Source organism: Setaria viridis, chromosome 4, assembly GCF_005286985.2.
Source record: "Setaria viridis chromosome 4, Setaria_viridis_v4.0, whole genome shotgun sequence".
Taxonomy (NCBI): domain Eukaryota; kingdom Viridiplantae; phylum Streptophyta; class Magnoliopsida; order Poales; family Poaceae; genus Setaria; species Setaria viridis.
In genome coordinates, this window is record NC_048266.2 from 36,824,938 (window position 1) to 36,844,623 (window position 19,686).

At 47.1% G+C, this 19,686-nt stretch overlaps 3 protein-coding genes across 3 annotated transcripts; all 3 read right to left on the reverse strand.

Moving 5' to 3' along the window:
• Nucleotides 1-937: 937 nt before the first annotated feature.
• Nucleotides 938-3,775, reverse strand: LOC117852755 (uncharacterized). The gene is made up of 3 exons (XM_034734997.2): nucleotides 3,482-3,775; nucleotides 1,825-2,811; nucleotides 938-1,230 (listed from the first exon to the last, which is right to left on the reverse strand). The coding sequence occupies exons 2-3, from the start codon at nucleotides 2,754-2,756 to the stop codon at nucleotides 1,209-1,211; spliced, it is 954 nt and encodes a 317-aa protein (XP_034590888.1). The 5' UTR covers nucleotides 2,757-2,811; nucleotides 3,482-3,775; the 3' UTR covers nucleotides 938-1,208.
• Nucleotides 3,776-4,734: 959 nt separating this feature from the next.
• Nucleotides 4,735-7,179, reverse strand: LOC117852754 (cytoplasmic 60S subunit biogenesis factor REI1 homolog 1). Its single transcript, XM_034734996.2, has 5 exons — nucleotides 6,901-7,179; nucleotides 6,292-6,813; nucleotides 6,015-6,184; nucleotides 5,370-5,588; nucleotides 4,735-5,263 (listed from the first exon to the last, which is right to left on the reverse strand). The coding sequence occupies exons 1-5, from the start codon at nucleotides 7,003-7,005 to the stop codon at nucleotides 5,197-5,199; spliced, it is 1,083 nt and encodes a 360-aa protein (XP_034590887.1). The 5' UTR covers nucleotides 7,006-7,179; the 3' UTR covers nucleotides 4,735-5,196.
• A 1,115-nt stretch (nucleotides 7,180-8,294) lies between these two features.
• LOC117853344 (cytoplasmic 60S subunit biogenesis factor REI1 homolog 1) lies at nucleotides 8,295-11,367 on the reverse strand. The gene is made up of 5 exons (XM_034735733.2): nucleotides 11,063-11,367; nucleotides 9,895-10,452; nucleotides 9,634-9,803; nucleotides 8,819-9,037; nucleotides 8,295-8,702 (listed from the first exon to the last, which is right to left on the reverse strand). Exons 1-5 carry the CDS (start codon nucleotides 11,165-11,167, stop codon nucleotides 8,543-8,545), a joined length of 1,212 nt encoding a protein of 403 aa, XP_034591624.1. The 5' UTR covers nucleotides 11,168-11,367; the 3' UTR covers nucleotides 8,295-8,542.
• Between the last annotated feature and the right edge of the window lie 8,319 nt (nucleotides 11,368-19,686).

A 19,686-nucleotide genomic window follows, 5' to 3' on the forward strand; every position in this document is an offset into this window, starting at 1 on the left:
CTTGGTTAAGCCGCAAGAGCCCACGCCCGGGACTCGCCTGAACGAGGGGGAACCGGAAGGAGTGGCGCCGGAGCGGCTGTCACCTCCGATTCGCCTTTCGAGTGCCGAAGCTGGAGAAAGGAGAACAGGAGAGACAAAGCTGATAGTGCGGCCCATTCTGATACCCGTATCACAGAAGAATATAAGTACTTCGATTTGGTTCTCCAGAGATTAGTATAAGATCAATCGATCAAATATGTTAATGTCAGCGACGTGGTCAAACGACAGGCAAACCGACAAAAAACGAAAAGCTAATCAAAAGAACTTGCAAAGGTCCCTGTCACCGGCATCACCAGCCAGATCACCTAAAAAATTTGGAAACGCAAAAGGAAGGCAAGCCGAAAGCTCAATTATAAGGACCACGACGGAGCATGTACCAGACATGCATTCAGACCGTACTCAAATCCCAGTTTAGAATCACACAGGTGGTAGGGTCAAACTGGCTCTCCAACAACACGTACCTTCCCCTGCTCATCCCAATCCCTCAACACGTCTCTGACTGATAGCATCTTTAAAAAATGTGTACAGCATCGCCATGGATCCAAATGGATGGCACGGAAGAAATCAGAGCCTGCTGGTAACAATTCTCAGAGCCTTCAACACGGAAGCTCATCAGGAGGAAGAGAAACCTACCACCAGCACAAGCGAAGAGCAACTTGGCGACCTGTAGCTTTCCAGGCACCTGTCTGGGGAAAGCTTCCACTTGTGAACACAAAACTGACACACGATTAAGCCCAAGATGGTGTGTCTTATCCCAATGTCTTCTCAGGAAAAACACATACCACATCTACATTATCTGCACTAGCCAGATAGACAAAAGTCTCCAAACAGATAATTCCATGAACTGAAGTTTGTTTCGGGGATTTACGTAAAGCTGCGCTACATCGAAGAAGAAGCATTGCGAAAAAAGAACTGTCACCAACATCCTGTAGAGATGGGTGCTAAATATATATACAAAAATAAAAACTAGGATGATGAGGCCTGTCGCAAACGAACAGCGGGGTTCTGTTGCTACTTTTTATGCACAGATAAGTTTAAACTGGGGCAGAGCCTACCGAGGACAAGAGGTGGGAAAAAAATTCAAATGAGCGGAGGTACAATGGTTATGATGATCGATACATCACATAACAGCTATTCTTTCTTTTCTTTTTAACCATGGATTCTATGCATCAGCGTCCATATCTTGTATCTCTGCATCCACAGAAGCATCATATGAATAGAGTCAGAATTGAAAAACTAATTGGATTTGATCAAAGATCCTTTAAAAGATGTAGGTACTATCACCAATCAACAGCTTAGGCTGATTTTAGAGAGCAGCTCAACCAAGGATGCAAGTAAAATTCCAGTATCTCAAGATTTCATGCACATGTTACAAAACTAAATAACATACCCAAAACTACCTCCCCATAAACATGCAACAGACAGAAAATAAATAAAGTGACACAGATGATGCATCCATAGTGCATCTCGACATCAGCAGGGGAGATAGAAAACATGCCAGAGTACAATATGATAAAAAAAATCTATTAGCTGAATAGCTCATCAGCTCAGGTAGCCATTATAGAAGTACAACAGGACGAACCTAAAAGAGCAATATGTTTGTCACCCATGTTTTGTACGTCTATGTGAAGGATTTTATTTGATTTGTTTGGAATAGCATGGTTTGTGTAATTGTGTATGTTTATCATTTTTATGAAGGGCATATGGTTCTTAGTACTAGCACATTTGCAATAGCATTCTCCAACAACAGTGATGAAAATTGAAAACAGGATTACTTATACATACCTGTAATGGAAACTAGCCATTCTTCCAGGTGCTGCAATACTAGGAATAGCCCCTGTTACTATGTATTCATCATCAATTTCATCAAATCTGATTTCCCTTAATTCAACAGATTGTGTTGGAACCTCCAGATTGAAATTTTCCAGATTTGCCTGATTGCCATTCCTTCTTCCATTGCCTCTTCTTTCCCTTGCTCTTGCTCTTCTACGGCTTCTTGAAGATCTCGAAAATGCCTTGCAAAATATACATGACCACCAGTTCGTCCTGACCCTGCGGAAAACTTCATAGTCCTCTCCAGTGTCATCATCCCCATACTCAATTACATAATCTCCCAGAACAATTCCATTGGGAACTTGTGCGTGTATTGTGCTCAACACATCTACGATATCAGAAGATTGCTGGAAGTTGTCCCAATCAACTTGCCTAGCAGGATCAATCTCTGAAGGGCGTGAATCTGGATGCTTTTGTTGTGTGTGCTTCTGAAGCTCATTGAAGTTACCAACAAAGGAACAGCAATCCTCTTCGCAGCACCTTTTCTTCTGGTTAAGATGCATCCGAGCCTCACCGATAACAATCCATCCGATAACATCACCTCTACACAAAGGGCAGCTTGGGCGGTTGTTTGCATTAGATGGCACAATATGAATAATGCTATCAAGAGGAGGCACGGCTAACGAAGAAACTTTCACGTTGGCAGGCAACTCATATGCACCCTTAAATCTCTCGAGACAGTTTGAGCGGGTCTGGTCTGTGTCACAGACAAACGGCCTGCAGCCTTTCTCATAAGATGTGCACCTCAGTAGGACTGCATTGTGAGGGTAATCAAGGCAGATCGGGCAGGTAACATCCTCCATCCAACTCTTATCAAGCTGTATGTCCAGGTCAAAAGAGCTGTGCCTTACCACCTTCTTCATGAGCAGGTTTCCTGAACCCATGTCGGACTTCCAACCAAAACTCGTGAACCTAGCAAGCACAGCTTTTCATTACAACCTGCATGACATCAAGAGGCTGTCGGATCAATTCCAAGTCGTTCCGTGCACAAATTCAGTAGTGTACAACAACAGGTTGAACAGCATGACATAATTAGCATTTCCATCAAAGGACAACATGGCAGGTACAAACATCCTAATACCTCCAATCAATCCATGTAATGATTCCCCCATAAACCCACATGACTACTTGACACTGGAAAAGGACTAATGAGAACTCATCAGCATAATGGTATGATTTCCTACAGTTCAGCAGTTCTGCAGAAACTCTACCAATCCTACAAATCCAACAGAAATCAACAAGTGCGCATGAACTGAATCCGATTTGGATCCCAAAATATCGTTGCCCAGGGGCGGAGTTGCCGTGAGGTGACGGGGGTTCAGTTGAACCCCCAAAAATTTCGGAAAAAATAAACCGCATCAACACCTGCACCAACAACCAACTTTTTACGGCGCGGTGTCATCTGAGATCGATCGATTCTGCGCGCTGATGGGCATCGGCGGGGATGGATTGGATTAACTGGGTGGCACCATGCAGCGCGCGCGCGCACAAATCCACAACTTGAGTGAATCGAGTCGACTCCGGAACTATTCAGAATTTTGGAACCGATTGCGAACAAAACCATCGTAAAGGGAGCCTATCCGCGCAAACAAGAAGGGGGATTACTCACCAACAACAGAAGACGAGACCGGGCACGGATCTCCGCTCCGCTCGACCGGTAGAGGGTTGGCACCGCCGCGGGTGGAGGATCCGGCGGACGGAGGGAGGGAGGGAGGGGCCGTCCGGCGCGGCGCGGCACGGGAGGGGACGGGAGGAGGGGAAGGGGGACGGCGGCGTCGCGCTCGGCTGCGGCGTCGCCTCGGGGAGAGTCTAGTCTAGGTTTGGAGTTGGACTTTTTGAGCCATTTGCGCTTGCGTTGCGTGCGTCGAGTGGAGAGAGAGAGGGAGAGAGGAGAGGAGAGGAGAGAGAGTGGGAGGGGCCGGGCCGGCGATTGCAGCCACTCTTGTTTTTGTTTGACATTTTCCGCCGCTTGCCTCCGCAGCTTTCCTTTTCTTTTTTCTTTTCTTTATTTTTTCCAGATGTTTGGTCAAGTGTTGAACACCTTTTTATCTTTCCCACAATATAGTGGTCTCTGAACCATGATGGTCCCATTTAGATAGCAAAAAAAATTCTTTTCATAACTATTACATGATTCGAATTATTCACATGAAATTCATGCATTCTAAGTATGGTACATGTAAATGGTAACTTTATTTTTTTCGAAAAAAATGGTAGCTTTATTATGGATTTGTTGGTCAAAATCTTATGTGGGAACAGTCGTCTTAGTTTTGGAAGGTTGAAATTTCAAAAGAGGTGTGTTTTCAACCACGTGGAAATCCACCATGTTATAAATCGGAAAACCGTGTACGTACAATGTACCGTCTCCTGTCTCTTTGACATTGGTGACGTGACGAGTAGGTCAGTGTGAATGACGCGTGCAGGGCAGAAGAAGAGAATGTGGTACCAAATGGAGAAGATTCCTTGAGCCTTCTACCTGCGCATCACATCGGTTGAGCTAGAAGATAAAGACAAGTTCTCTTACGTTTCCATACAAAGGAAATGAGCAGATGAAACTCATGGCTGCTCCACCGTGCAGCCTGATGAGGCGATCGGCATCTAAATATTAGAAGTTTACAACAGGGGTTCAAGTAAACTAATGCACAAATCGACTTTTGAGTTTGGAACTTCTTTTACAATCTGCAACTCTCCTGCCGGATTCGTTAAAAAAAAAAAGACATACAAATGGACTCTGCTGATGTAATTCTTGCCCAGGCAAGTTCAAAAAAAACAAAGCAAAGGGACTGCGTAAACAATTTGGCCACGAGGAAGTTGTACCAGCGAATGCAAATGCCTTGCGGCAGGATTAGCACACGACACGGCAAAGAACAGAGAAGAAAAACACACGATTCAACAAAAAGATTTACATGGAAAGGTATGTTCCTTTTGGACAAATGTTAAGCACACAAATAAATGTCAGTGATGGACAAGGATAGCATCAGACACCATAAGCATGTCATGGTGAAGCTCCTGCCAGGGCTTCATCATAGTGAGGCCCCCTGCCAGAGCTTGACACCTGCACTCGATTTTGGTTTGAGTCACACTGATGTGTTCGGTTAGTTGTATCATTTGATTCATGTTAAAATAATAACGATCTTTTTATTTGGTTGGGTAAATTGTCCTAACTCATTGACCATCCCACTTAATATATTATTATACTAATTAGAATGAACCATATGTTACAAGTTCCATTCAGAATCATCGATGCATGCATCATCACCCTTACTGATTTTGGTTCGTCGGCCTCACTTGTGTTCGTTGCTCACATTAAAAAAAAACTGAAATTGCTCAGGCAACTTTCATCCTTAGACTTTGCTCTTTAGACTGAACTGCCACCAAATCCATGCTCTTGTAGCTGAAGGGGAAAACACGGATAGTAAGGCCTTGCCAAATGCGAACTATGTGCTATGATGCACTGACACGACAGAGTCAAATGGACAAGTTACAGGTACATGGCATACCTGGATGGCAGGGAGAGTGCAAGAGCACAGTTTGTCACAGCCGATGGCCGTGGCTTCTGGCGGTAATAGCGGGTAAATTCCCGAGAACCAAGAGTTCTGACACGAGTTCCTTTACCACTCTTGGTTGTGATTACCAGCTCTGACCCGCCAATTCCAAGCTCGATGTTGTTGTTAACACCATCAGCGGCAACCAACTGCTTACCTTCGACATCAACATAACTGCAGCGAGAGTAACACTGTTAGACTGGATGCATACGAATTTTATTATTTTACCACAAATAATATGTTTATAACTAACAAATATCCAATTAGTTCCAATCCAAGTAACTTTATGGAATATACGAGGGTCACAGCTCAACAAAACAAACCAGGCATGTATCTCTGAAAATTGCTGAACATATCCATGCCAACAACCCTGATACGTTAAGTCAGTAGGTTTTTATTATTTCAAAAAAAAGTCAGTAGATTTTAGTAATAGGAATCCATCCATGCAACAGTTCACGTGACATTCATATGAATATGGTAGTACCCCACATGATCTTCCCCTGACTAAATAAACCTTTCAAATTTCCTTGTTCATGGAAGCAGGAAGTGACCTTGACCTTTTGTTAGAAGGAACTTGGTAAAATTAGGCTAGATAAAAACCTGCTGCTGTAATCGTAGAAATCCTGCAGGTCAGCATCTTCATCATCATCACCATCTCCATACCGCAATTTGCAATGGCCCTTTGCGTTCATGTGTTTCCTGACAGCCTCTAGGCTCTGAAAGGGCTGGCGCCTGTCATTGCAGTAGAGGCAGATGAAATCCCGCTTCACCTGCAGGTGGAATAACCAATGCACATGAAGATTTAAAACCACATGAATAGAACGTTAGCTATGCTACACAAAACACACACACAAAAAAAAGAAGAACAAATGCCTACCTTCAGTCCAACATGGGTAAGAAGGCCATTGGGATCCTTCAAGTATTCACTGTCAGGTATGAAGAACCCATGCTTCTTGTGCATATGAACCATGCAGTCTTCTGCTGACTCATGCTTGAGGTCACACATGAAACAGAGCAAGGTGTCAAACTCTTCAGCTTCTCCATCACATCCGAAGGAATCCTCATCCACTTGCATGTCTGAAGTAGATTCATCATCCAACTCTTCAACCCACTCTTCCTCCTCTTCCACCGCAGCCGGGCCGCCTCTGCGCTCAGCAGGTGGCTTGAGCTTGACGACTGCGATTCCAGCAGCAATGGAGGAATCGGGCCCCTCATCAGAGGCTCTCATAAGATGCGATCGCGAGCTGAGATGCTGCGCGTGAGCTCTCGAGCTCCTGTACTCCTTCCCGCACAGAGCGCAGCCGTATTGGATCGGAGTGCCCGTGAGGGTGCTCCCCTCCCCTAATGCGGCTTGCCAGGCCAAGAACAGAGCCTCGGTCACGCCAGGAACTCCGGCAACCTGAACAAAGCATTATAAACATCAGAAGTTCAGAACGCAGCAGCACGTACGAAACGTCGGGGTCGCGGCGGAGGGGACGATCGGTACCTTGCGCTTGAGGTTGAAGCAGTGCCAGTCGGAGCGGTAGTGGAGCCGCTTCTGCTCGTCGTCGACGAACCTCACGTTGCACGCGTTGCAGGTCGCCGTCGCCATGCTGATGACTCCCTCTCTCTCCTCTTCGCTCGCTTCGGTCTGCTTGGGTTGGCAGGGACGAGCTACAACTTCTGCAAGGGAGCCTTGCTTTCCTGTTCCCTCCTCTTCTAGGACTCGCGAGTTATAGGCTCCTAGACGCTAGAACTGAGGTCCGTTCGGACCCGGCAGCAATACTCCTTGCCTTCTTGGTTTCCAAGGAACCGAAGCGGCGCACGTGGAATTTATGGATTTAAACAATTGTGCACGGTCATTGGAAAGAGAATCGAATCATTTCTTTTTGAAGCGGCCTATAGTCAACTGCCCGGCGCGTATTGATAAAGAAAGGAGTAGCATCGAATCATAACCTTATGGGTTTATTTTCGAAATTTTGTTTGCAAGAACTTCGTTTTTGTTATATTGGAATTTGACGCATTTTGGTATGGATATCGAACAAAATATGACAATTCCATACTATATAAATGGAAAAAAAATTAGTGCTTGATTTTAAGTAAATTAACAAGTTTGACTTTTTGATGCCTGTGCTTTGACCACTGATGTTCAACAAACAAATACGAGTAGTCGAGTATGCAAGTAGTATGCACAGCAAAAGCGTTGCCTGTCAAAGCGTGAATGCAAAAGTCGAAATTGGCAATCTTGTCGTGACAAATAGGCAAGTCAGCGGCCACTGCAGAGAGGACCTGAGTCAAGAATGTACCACGTGGAAACTCCTTGCTCAAGGAACCTCTACGGAGTTTTCAAAAGGAGGACTTCTCCTGCTGAACTGAATTAACTGGGACACAGGTAATGAGCAAAGCAAAGCATGCTGATAGATCTACACCATAGTTTAAAGTTTAAACTTTCCCTGCAAAATTCAGTCTCTTTTGGGGGGGGGGGGGGGGGGGGGGGGGGGGGGGGGTTGGAGCGTAAAGCCTTCGTCCTAAAGCACACATGCCACACCAAATTGAATCACTCCACGGCACCTTCCTCTTCAGCGTCCAACGCGAGTGCTTGCGTTTTATACAGTTAGAACTAAGCCAATAACACCAATGACGATATTTGTTACACATTGTCCTATTCAAGATACGAGTAAATCCCGTAACTGGGACAAACAACATGGGCAGCCGGCCGATCACTTGGCCAACATGGGCAGCCGTCCTCACGATCACTTGGCGCTGAAACGAGAGACAGGTCAAACCCTCACGGTGAGCTCGTCATCGTAGGTATCTGCTGCTGTCCTCCTGACAGATGATGCAACAGGCGGCCACACTACTTAACCACGGACGGGCCTCAGCAGCGAACACATGGCAGGATTAGCACATGGCACAAAGAGCAAGGATAGATGTCATAGCTGTCCAACACAGCTCAACAAATTACATAACAGTAAGAACATAACATCTGACTCCCCGAAAATAAACATTTGTATGGAAGGTATACTGCTACTGCGAATATCTTAAGCATCACGATGGTTAGTGATGGACAAAAAACACAAGACGCCATAGACATCTCGAGATAAGCCCCCAGATGGGTTTGAACCCCACACATGATGAGGCGTTATCATCTAATATGGGCAGTTCTTTGGGAGGTTCCTGATCACATTGCTCTTCATACCAATCTTGGTTCGCATCGTCTCGACCCCGCTCTTGTTCATTGCTCGGAGAACCTTCAGTCTCACCATTTGCTCCTTAGACTGAACTGTCACCAAGCCCATGCTCTTGTAGCTGCAGCAAAAACAGAAATCATGTCCGGTGTGAAACCAAAGGTTTAGACATTTCATGAGTGAAATAACATTTAGACAGCATTGAAATGGACAAGTGGACAGCAGAAAGGTTCATACCTGGAAGCCAGTGAAAGTGCAAGAGCACGATCTGTAGCAACAGAAGGCCGCGGCTTCTGGCGGTAGTAGCGGATAAATTCCCTAGAACCAAGAGTTGTCACACGAGTTCCTTTCTCACTCTTGTTTGTTATTACTAGCTCAGACCCACCGCTTCCAAGCTCAAAGTTGCTGTTAGCGTCATCAGCAGCAATCAACTGCTTGCCTTCCACATCAACATAACTGCAGTGAGAGTAAATTGTTAGATGCGTCCAAACTTAATTGTCTCACCAAAACTAAGAAATTCAAAACTGACCATGACACAAAAAAAACTGTCTGAACCATGCCTGTATAAAACTTCAAGTGTTTTCCATTATCTTTCTATTTCTTAAGAAAATATTTTGTAAACATTGACAAATTCTCAAGATTATTCTTTACCAATGACTATGTGCATCAGTCTAGGCAACTTAATGGAATATCAGGGGGTCACAACTCAACAGCACGAACTTAGTAGTAATAGCATAACATGACTAGGACAACAGCATAACATGATACAAATTTCTAGAATTTGCAACAAACATCCATCAACACCAATATGCTGTTCAAGTATAATTTATTATTACTAAAATCCATCTATAGTACAGTTCCTTGCGACCTTCAAATGAAAATGGTACTCAACATGACCATCCCCTAAGTAACTGCCAAGGGATGGTCACCTACTAGATTCCCAAATTAAAACCCTTTTCTTTCAAAAATCTTTCAATGCTGCTCACAGGAACAGGAAGAAACATTTTTCAAACAAACAAACTTAGTAATATAGAGTTGAGCTTAATAAAAACCTGCTGCTGTAATCATAGAAATCCTCGAGGTCAGCATCTTCATCATCTCCACCATCTCCATACCGCAATTTGCAATGACCCTTTGCATCCATGTGTTTCCTGACAGCCTCTAGACTTATGAAGGGCTGGCATCTGTCATTACAGTAGAGGCAGATAAAATCACGCTTCACCTGCAGGTAGGATAACAAATTCAGCCTGAAGATTAAAACTGCATGTTTGCACACATAAACCATCAGATGTTACACTGGTGAAAATTTTCACCTTCAGTCCGACATAAGTAAGAAGACCACTGGGATCCTTCAAGTATTCACTGTCAGGTATGAAAAACCCGTGCTTCTTGTGCATATGGACCATGCAGTCTTCTATGGTGTCATGCTTGAGATCACACATGAAACACAACGAGATATCCAACTCTTCAAGATCATCCATGTCATCATATGATTTGGATGACCGCTCATCTATTTGCATGCTTGAAGTAGAATCATCAGCCAACTCCATCTCATTTGGGTCAACTTCAACCCACTCTTCCTCCTCATCTTCATCTTCATCCTCTACTGCAGATGGAGCTCTACGTGGAACTCGCTCAGGAAGAGGTTTGACTATCGTGATTCCAGCAATGGAGGCATTGGGCTCCTGAGAGGCTCTCATAAGATGTGATCTTGAGTTAAGATGCTGTTCATGAGCTTTTGAGCTCCTGTACTCCTTTCCACAGAGAGCACAACTGTAAAGCATTGGGGTGCTTGCAGGCTTGCTCCCCTCTGCTAAAGCAGCTTGTCTAGCCAAAAACAGAGCCTCAGTCACACCAGGAACTCCAGCCACCTGAAGCCATTTAACATATCAAGACAAAGCAAGGCATGCGGGGAAGTTCAAACTGAAGGAAGCAACAAGGTAACATAATCAAAAGGCCAAGCAGAAGTTAAATAGTTGTCCAAAAGTAACCTCCATGATATCCAGGTGAGACAATTACCTATATATAAGATCGTTATCCTATCCAAGTCCATAAAAATATCAAAAATATCTAGAATTTCTAAGTTCTAATCACTTTTCATGGATGAACTGGATTACTGGAACTCTAAAGCATCTAGAAGGAAACAAATTCTAATAGACTAACTACCAATCCTCAGTGACATTTCCGTCTCTAAATTATTAACATACATCATACAACCAACACGCAACCATTAAAAATCGACAAAACTTAGGTTCAGAGGTTGGGGTCAAACATTCCTATGCCTTATTGGTAAACAAGCTCGAAATTCCGATACCGAAGGGTAAAGCTTTTGCACAGAACCCCTAGGCATAATTATCGTTCTCTCCCCCAAAGAACTCAACACGTCATGTCGCCTGCAGAAAGGCAGCGCCCGCCGCATGAACCCTAATCCCTAGAACCCGCTAGCGAGAGACGGACGGCTGCGGCGAAGGACGGCCATACCTTGCGCTTGAGGTTGTAGCGGTGCCACTCGGAGCGGTAGTGGAGCCGCTGCTGCTCCTCGTCGTCGAACCCCGCGTTGCACGCGTTGCAGGTCACCGTCGGCATCCTCGCGCCGCTCTCTCTTCCCTTCCCTCGCTTCCGGGGTTCGGCTTGGCACGGGCGGGGAAGGGGCTCGCTTCGCTTCTTCTTCTCCTTCCGGTGCCGCTTCGCCTTCTTCGCGGCGGCGGCGGCGCGTTGGTGAAGAGTTGTGGGAGAAGTGGCGGCGGGGCGGGGAAGAGGGGGAGGAGAAGTATGCGAGGGCGAGGAGGCCGCGTGACCGCGTCTGCTGCTGACGTTGGCGCTTGGGTCAGTCAGGCCTCCACCGCCTTTCGGAGTTGGGCCTTTTTCAGGCCTACAGGCTATAGGCAGCCTTGGCTACGGCAGGTAATGGGCTAAGGCCCAAAACTATTGCCAACAACATTTCTACACGAGTTCCACAGTACCCATCATCATCCGAGTGGGTGATTTTAAATTTAGTTATCAATCATTTTTTTTTGCCAATAGTGTTGGGGGAAAATATTAACGATCTCCTCGAGCCCATGGAAATAACAAAACGTAAAGGCCCAGGCCCACCTAAAGTGACAAGATTGCCGTCGGCCCAATATGGGAGGGAGAGGCCACGTTCCGCCTCGCCCGACCCGGCGTCCCGGGGACGGACATTCCCGACCCCTTGAAGACTAAACTCCGCCTCGCCCGACTCGGCATCCCGAGGTCGGACATTCCCGACCCCTTGAAGACTAAACTCCGCCTCGCCCGACCCAGGGGACCGGAGTCGGGAGCGCCCGACCCCGCCGCAAAACTCCGCCTCGCCCGACCCTGGGCGCGGGGTCGGACTCGTTCGGGCCCACAAGACAAATATCCGCCTCGAGCGCAGATTGGAGGATCAGGGTGTTGATCTCGTGGGTCCCCCTATCGACCTCACCATAAATGCACCGCAGCCTTAGCATGCAGAAAGGGGCTGGCGCTCCCAACGCAACCTGTCACGAGTACCCATGCGCGACCGCGCGGCGCGAGCTGCAGTGGCCGCGGCTTCCTCTGCTTCGCCACAGGGTACTCATGGCCCGCGCCGTCCGGCACAGGAGGGCGTTCCGCTCGTTCTCGCGCCCCGCGCTCCCGATGACAGGGACGCGACGTCCGCATCTCACGGGCGATCAGCAAGATAACAAGATCGGCCATCCTCCCCGGCGGGCACAAATGCCAAGACTGAACATCATCATCGTGTCCGGCGGCAACGGCCACCGGGGAGATCATCGACAGGATCTGGAGGAAACCGCCTTCCCTCGACGGACGTGCTGACAGGAGCCGGGGGCCGGAGCGAGGGGTGGCGGCCCTGGAACTTGGTCCCTCTCCTTATGTTGTATTTTACTTAGCTTATCTCTCTTACTCCCCCTGACACCCGGTCTCACCTGTAACCCCGGTGGCTCCCTTGCGCTATAAAAGGAGAACTGGGGGCCTGAGACGAGGGGACTCTCAAAAGCGAACAGAGCACACTCACACCCACTTAGAGCATCAGTGCACACCCAAGAGACCTGGGATCAGCTCCCTCTCTCGCACTCCTGTAACCCCTACTACAGAACCCCGCGTGGGCAACACGAGCAGCTCCCGATACTGGACGTAGGGCGTTCCTTTGCCCGAACCAGTCTAACCCCGTGTCTCCCACGCCACCATCCGAAGCCTTACGCGCATAAAAAAAATTTACTAGTCTAAGTCTTGATCCGCTAATCTTGACAACAACAAATAGGATGCTGACACATCACTAACAGAACAATTAAGAAAAAAATACAAATAGAATCAACCCCCCTCCCTTGAAGAACTGAACACTGAACTCTAAATTGAACAAGCGAACTGAACACCGAATGCTAATTGATTAGGATTTAAGTTTTTAACTGAACCTGCTAACTGAAACCTAAATTGAACAAGCCAACTGAACACTGAATGCTAATTGATTAGAATTTTAACTGAGCATGCTAACTGAAATCTAAATTGAACAAGCCAATTGAACACTGAATGCTAATTGATTGTAATTTTAACTGAACACTGATTGTTAATTGGACACTGAATGCTAACTGAACATTGAATGCAAATTGAACATGTCAACTGAATACTGAATTTTTACAAGTAAGCAGCAGGCTCACGTGCCGCTCCAAGAAGCTCCCACAGCCACGCGGGCGCATCTCTGCTCGCCGGAGCCATCTGGATATGCCGCCGCCTCCTCCTCCTTGGGCAGGAGGTTGAGCATGCGCATGAGTCACTCACCTTGCACCGGTGGGAAGCTAGCACCGCAGGACAAACGGAGCGGGTGGGGTGGGGCTCAGCTTGCGGTGGGAGGAGCGCAGCGACAGTGGCAGTCAAGCGCAGCTTCGCCACGTTCCTCGGCAGGTTCCACCTTCCCGAGGACGCCGCCGGCCGCCGTGGACGGCTTCAGGGCCGCCATGGACGCCGGCGTGCTCACGGTAACCGTGCCCAATGTCGGGGCCATCGCCGCCGCCGCTGCCGAGGAGACGGCCGAGGCGCCGCGCTCGATCACGGGCGCGGCTCTGTTCCTGGACGCTCCTGGTGAATGAACAGCAGCGCACCACGTCGTGTGTGAGGGTGAGAGGTGTGTCTCGCTCGTGCGTGCTGCCTGAAGCCTCGGTGATCACTGGGCAAATCCGAAGCTGAAATGTGTGCATGGCGCAAGCTTGGGCGGCTTCAAGGCGGCTAGGAGAGAGGGAGACGGCCGGAACTCGGCGGCACTCCGACGAGTCGTGGCGTGAGGCGGAGGCAGCGTCCCTCGCGTCCACTGTCAAACGAGAAAGTCCAGGATCTCGGCGTTCGCGCTGATCATCTCCCTTCCGGGCTGATCGCCATCTTGCTGGCTGGCAAGCTTCGCTGCCTCACCCAGATGGGGCGCCCGGTACTGGCAGATTATGTCCTTGCATTGGCAGCCTTTTGGCCTACGCGATGTGTGCAGCATAATGCAGCTTCTCCAGGGCGGCATTGATGCGCTCGACAGACAGCCGGCGCCACGCGTTCATCTGGAACTGGCGAGGAAACGGCGAGTGGCGCGCGCGCTGCCTCGTCGCCTGACCGCCTGAGAACGGGTTCGCCTCTCCGAAGTCCAAGGCGCCTGAGAACCGGTGGTCCTGCTACTGAATCTCCTGCGTCACCTATATAACACGTACGGGAGATTCGTCGTGGGCTCGCGAGCATACTCGTTCACTCTGACCGGGCAACGTCGAAGTCGAGCACTGGGCGTCGCGGCGCGCTCTGCTCCCTGCGTTAGACCATTGTGGATGTCCACGACGGGTGCGTTCTGGGCGAATCGTGGCAGCCGGAGGGGGGCCCTTGTCAGAGATTCCGCCGGCTCTCCCTCCAGGCATCGAACTCGAACTCACCCGTGCTGCCGCGACGGAGTTGGAGGCTCTGCACCGCCTCGCCGCCTGGTTCGATCGAGCTGCGGGATGGCCAATGCTGCACCGACCACCAAGAGGCAAGAGCAAGCACAGCCTGCTGGGCAGAATCAGAACGTTGTCCCACGCGAGACTTGACGTGCCATCTCTGCCACGCGGCGTTCTGGTTCGCGAGTTGGCGACTATCGCGGCTCGCCACCGTCCCAAGATCTGGGAACACCGTAACTCGTGAGCCGAGGTGCCGCTTTTGCCCAGGGATGAGGGCGTCGTGCCAAACCTTTCGATCAATCTAATAAGCAACAGCATGTCAACAAATGATGCATAACTAAAAGAAGACTCACACAACTGAAACCGGGCCGGCGGCCGTCATTGTTCTGCAATGAAAAATCAGGTTGGGGCCCCGACCCCGTCGTTCACCCTCATTCATCATCCAAAAAAAGGAGAAGGAATGCACAGAAAAAAAGGAGTAGATGCATACTAACTGCATTACACGATTTACTACTGCATCTAACTAAGCACAATGTACGACATCGCGATTCCAGAACAAAGCCAGGAAGAAAGGCTTTTGGAGGGCAGACTAATTACAGACTCGAACGTTTCCAATCTTCAGGACGGGAGGGGAACCGCCCTCTCCATCAGAGCTCTAATGTCCAGAATCAGGGTACCTAACCTGCTAAGCAGCTCTGACCTCTTGCGCTCCAGATCATCGAGGGACCCTCGAACTGCAGTCTGGTCGTCACCGAGCACATCGGCCTCCCTTGCGATGTCCAGCGAGCTGAGCGCCATCTCCATCGCGTCTCTGGCTTCTGTCTCTATCGGAGTACTAGATTCCTCGCGGAAGATGGCAAGGCAATCAAGGGTGATTTCGCTCGCTGTCTTGAAATTCTGGTTGAGGCGGGACAACGTGACCGGCAGCCGCCCGAAGACGTCCATCTGGATCTTCTCAATGCAGTGTGCAGCAGAGCGACCGCCGCCTCAGGCACTAGCCTCCACCACAAGCGGGCCTGATTGTTGCGGCTGAGGATCTTTGTCATCGGCAGCACGTCCCGTAGACGGAAGCCCGAGACCTTCAAGCACAGATGATCCGCGCGAGCACGCTCCGCCTTCTCAAGGTCCCCCAGGCACCTGACCACCATATTCCTCTCGATGCGGGAAGCCATCTTCGCGGCCCCGCGGCGGACGATGTGGCACGTGGAAGAAGAAGGCGAGTGCCGCCGGGAGGACGTCGCACCGCCGCTGTACGGAGGACGGGTGCCGCCGCTGGCGCTCGATGTCGACGCCAAGGGGCCGGAGGAACGAAGACCGGCGGGGGAGACGGCGGCGGACGGGTTTGACGTCGCGCCTCCGCTGTTGATGTTCTTCGGCACCGAGGACGGGCGCCGCCGCTGGTGCGCTAGGGACCGCGGCGGGGGAGGCGTGTCCTCGTATGGGAGATTGGGAGTCGGTTGTGGCGGTTGGGGGCGGTTCAAGAACAGGGGAGCGAAGAGAAAAGGAACATGACCGTTTGCATCTCCTATCTGTCCTTTTATACAGGTCTCAACCGACTTAACCCCCTGACTAGCTAGCTAGTTATCCCTGTTCACCAAGTCAGATTCAGCATCTAATCGGTTGTCAAGCAGAGTCCTTCGCTGCGAGCCTGCGAAGGCAGCATCTTCAGTAGATCAGGCAACTGCGAGCGAATATGTGTACCGTGAAGTCGTGAACAACCTAATGTAATGCCAACCAGTAGATCGTTCCCTATTTGAATCGAAGGCCAAAAGCCTCAAATGAGCATGAAATTGTACTAAAAACATATAATACCTCCAAATATCTTCAAATTCCATGAAAAATATGGCATGATGTCAGATTAAGGTAATCACGGAAACAAAACAGTTTGATGAAATACTGGAGAATCGATTCCAAGAAATTGGTGTTCTCGATCTTCTACAATTGCAATTGATAGGTGGTTTCATTTCAACTTTTCTTTTGCAGATTGCCATTGCACACCTAGCTAAAATTCAGTCATTCAGGATGCAGCCATCCCAAAAACACAACCACCTTTCAGCAGGAGGACAGCAGTAGTATCATGCTTGCACAAGATTTTATATAAGAACTGAAGTCACTAGAACATTAGGCGTGCTTCGCGCCCTATCCACAGCTAAGGTAAAAAATAGCATTACCATGTAAAACAGTCACAAAACAATGTATTGGAAACCATGTAGATATAACTTTCCTAAGCATACCCATTAAATTTCATATTATGAAATTGAAAGTGTGGGTACCCATTGTCCAGTCAGCATTTCATGACATCAGGTGCATTGTTGGCTTGGTACGTTCCATAGTAGTAAATAGTAATCGAGATATTGAAGAACAAAAGCCACCATGGCTCTCTAATCTTATGCAGCACAACCATACGCAAATCACTACAGTACCACCTGACCTGACAAAAATATTAAGAAGACAAATGCACTAACTGTTGTTCCTACACGCAAGAACGTTCAGCTTACTAAACAATCTGAAGAGACTGCCAGCAAAGCTAAATCCATTCCTAATTCTTCAAGAACCATCAGAATAGGCGAAAAGCGATGCTAATGCAGTCAGCACCGTCTCATATAACATTTCAGTCACCCAGTACCCTACATCGAACCCCTCAAGCCACTGGCAGTCCTCTCTCTTGATGCCAGGATAAAGAAAGTCTCAGACGAACAGAGCCTCTGAGTCAGCAGAGCTGAAGAGAAATAGATTTCATGGACCTCCCATCTTCAACCCTGAAAGCAACAGAATAGCATAGAACTGTAAGGAGCCAGACACCAAGATGGAAGTACCCTGATCAGTAAAGTTTCGGCAACACTTACAACATGCTATCATAGTAAGCTCTCAAGGTTTCATTATGTGCTCGATAAGGAAGCAAGACTCAGAACCCAGTCTTCAGAAGTAAGTATCGTGACCAAGAAAAGCCTAACCCTGACACTTGTGTATCAGAGTAAGTGTTAGAATCATATATCCACAAAGTACTCAGATTCACATGTTTCGTAACACTACAGCATGCCATTTGGGTCAGAATACAGGATTGTAAAGGCTCATGTTATCCTGTCAATTGACCAAGGACAATGCTCTGATAAATGGCACTGCCTCTTCGGAAGTATATAACCATGGCAAAAAAAGAAGGTTGTACCAAGCAGGGAAATTGAACATACCTCTGCAACAACTTGAAGCCCCACTCAGCAGCAGCAAACACCTTCCTATGAAGCTGTGAGACAGCAAGCTTGGAGGCTTGGAGCAGTAGACAGCAACGACATATCATCTATTTAACTGCTCTCCACCAATGACATAAGCAAAAAGAATTATCCACTTTTAACAGACTATAAACTCAGTAGCTAGTAAAAGCATATCCATGACTAAAGATTTCATATGAATGTTTCATAGCCTAGATGCTAAGACCACAATTAATACTCCTTGTCTATGAACTCACACCGTCACAATAATCATGCATATTGTTTTATCACAGAAAAAAGGGGAAGCTGAAATATATGTTCAGTGATGACAGAAATTTATGAATCTTAACTAACTTCACTACCATTGATATTGATATTTAATAGTGATAAGAAAACCTGATCACAAGCCTAACTGTCTGGTCAAAAAGATTTGACTTAACTGATTGACACCATCCCCAAATGTGACTGAAAAACAATACTTGACCCTAAGCATCCTTATATTTTTAAAGACGCATGTCCATATATATTGACTATTGATTAAGAAAAAAAGATATTAGTGTATCTGATCCAGTCCACTACTTAAAGTTCAGAAAAATACTGAAAAATAAAGTAAAGGACAAAGAATATCATGCCTATCATAGAACGTACAAAAATGCACCACAAGAGTATTAAGATGTTATGGAGATCTTAATACCTCGAGTTATATCTATTGCCATTAATCTGACCATATTATAAGAAGTACGCCACTGATAAAATTAAATAAATGAAAATAATACAGAGTCCTGTAAGGAGGCCATACCCAATAAACTGAGGGGCATCAGCACCAACCACCAAGTCCCAGCTTTGAGAAATGGAGGGAGGCCAAAATGAATGTACTGCTCAAAAACAGACTCCATAGAAGTTCTAAGGAGCCCTGATGTGGCCTACAGTAACCACATGTGACTCCCTTATTACTTCCATATAACCAATTTCATTCAAGAGGAACAGTAAGAGAATTTAGTATCAAAAGGGTGGAATACTGAAAGATCCCATAAAAGTTATTACCTCATTGACATTAAATGGACAGACCTTTGCCAACTCTTAACTCAGCCATCTAAGCTGTGCAGATTAAAATCCAGAGTATCAGTACTAACAGTATGATACAGCATAAGGGTCAGTTGCAAGAATGGGCAAAAACTCAACTTCTGCTTTTGTGTGAATCAAACCCATGATTGCAGGTGAACTCACATGTGCGGTGACCGACTGGTGGTCGATTGTTGGATGATCTTTTTGATGTACATGTAGGAATGGAAGTTGAAGCTGGCAAATTTTATGATCTCCACAGCCTTGGCCCTATCAGGACTGTGAAACTGACAGAAACAAATCAACCTTGATAGCAACCAAGTACCAAGAGTAGCTTAATGATGAGTCGAGACAAGCGCCTCCCATTGACCCAAGACAGCAAATTTTAGATGCAAATACCACCAAAGCTAGCGATTGTCAGATTTTACAGTCTCACCCTCTTTCTGGAACTTCATACCATATATGTTTCGCCAATAGAAAAATAACAATCGACTGTAATTACAGTCTTCTTTTGGTTCTAACATGCCATGAGAACACAACAGCAATAGAAAAGTAAGCTGACATGACAAAAGAAAATTATGCCTACACTTCCATTTTAGCCCTCCATATTCCATGCAAATGAAGAGAAACAGAATGTGGAAAATATATGGAAACATACAGCAATCTGGAAATTCGTGTCCATGTTTACACTACCAGTAATATATTCAAATATATAACTAATCCAATCACTCAATTTAATCTGCATAGGGGGGATCTGACATTTTCTGCTAGCTTTGCATAACCAAAACAAAGAGAGTGAAAATACAGCAATGGTAGCAGTCTAACTATCTGCTTTTATTGAATTTGGATTAAGAAATTAGTTCGATACTATGAGTTTAGGCAAAGCAGTCTTAATGGCCACTATCTTATTAGGGAATTGTACAGCTGATTTATGCTT

Coding starts and splice junctions, on each gene's coding strand:
- LOC117852755 (XM_034734997.2), bottom strand. CDS start 2,756: ATGGGTTCAGGAAACCTGCTCATGAAGAAGGTGGTAAGGCACAGCTCT. Junction 1,231..1,824: donor ATGGCTAGTTTCCATTACAG/GTATGTATAAGT, acceptor CTGTGGATGCAG/AGATACAAGATATGGACGCT.
- LOC117852754 (XM_034734996.2), bottom strand. CDS start 7,005: ATGGCGACGGCGACCTGCAACGCGTGCAACGTGAGGTTCGTCGACGAC. Junction 6,185..6,291: donor TTACCCATGTTGGACTGAAG/GTAGGCATTTGT, acceptor TTCCACCTGCAG/GTGAAGCGGGATTTCATCTG. Junction 5,264..5,369: donor GCACTCTCCCTGCCATCCAG/GTATGCCATGTA, acceptor TTTCCCCTTCAG/CTACAAGAGCATGGATTTGG.
- LOC117853344 (XM_034735733.2), bottom strand. CDS start 11,167: ATGCCGACGGTGACCTGCAACGCGTGCAACGCGGGGTTCGACGACGAG. Junction 10,453..11,062: donor GCTACAACCTCAAGCGCAAG/GTATGGCCGTCC, acceptor AAATGGCTTCAG/GTGGCTGGAGTTCCTGGTGT. Junction 9,038..9,633: donor TTCTATGATTACAGCAGCAG/GTTTTTATTAAG, acceptor CTCTCACTGCAG/TTATGTTGATGTGGAAGGCA.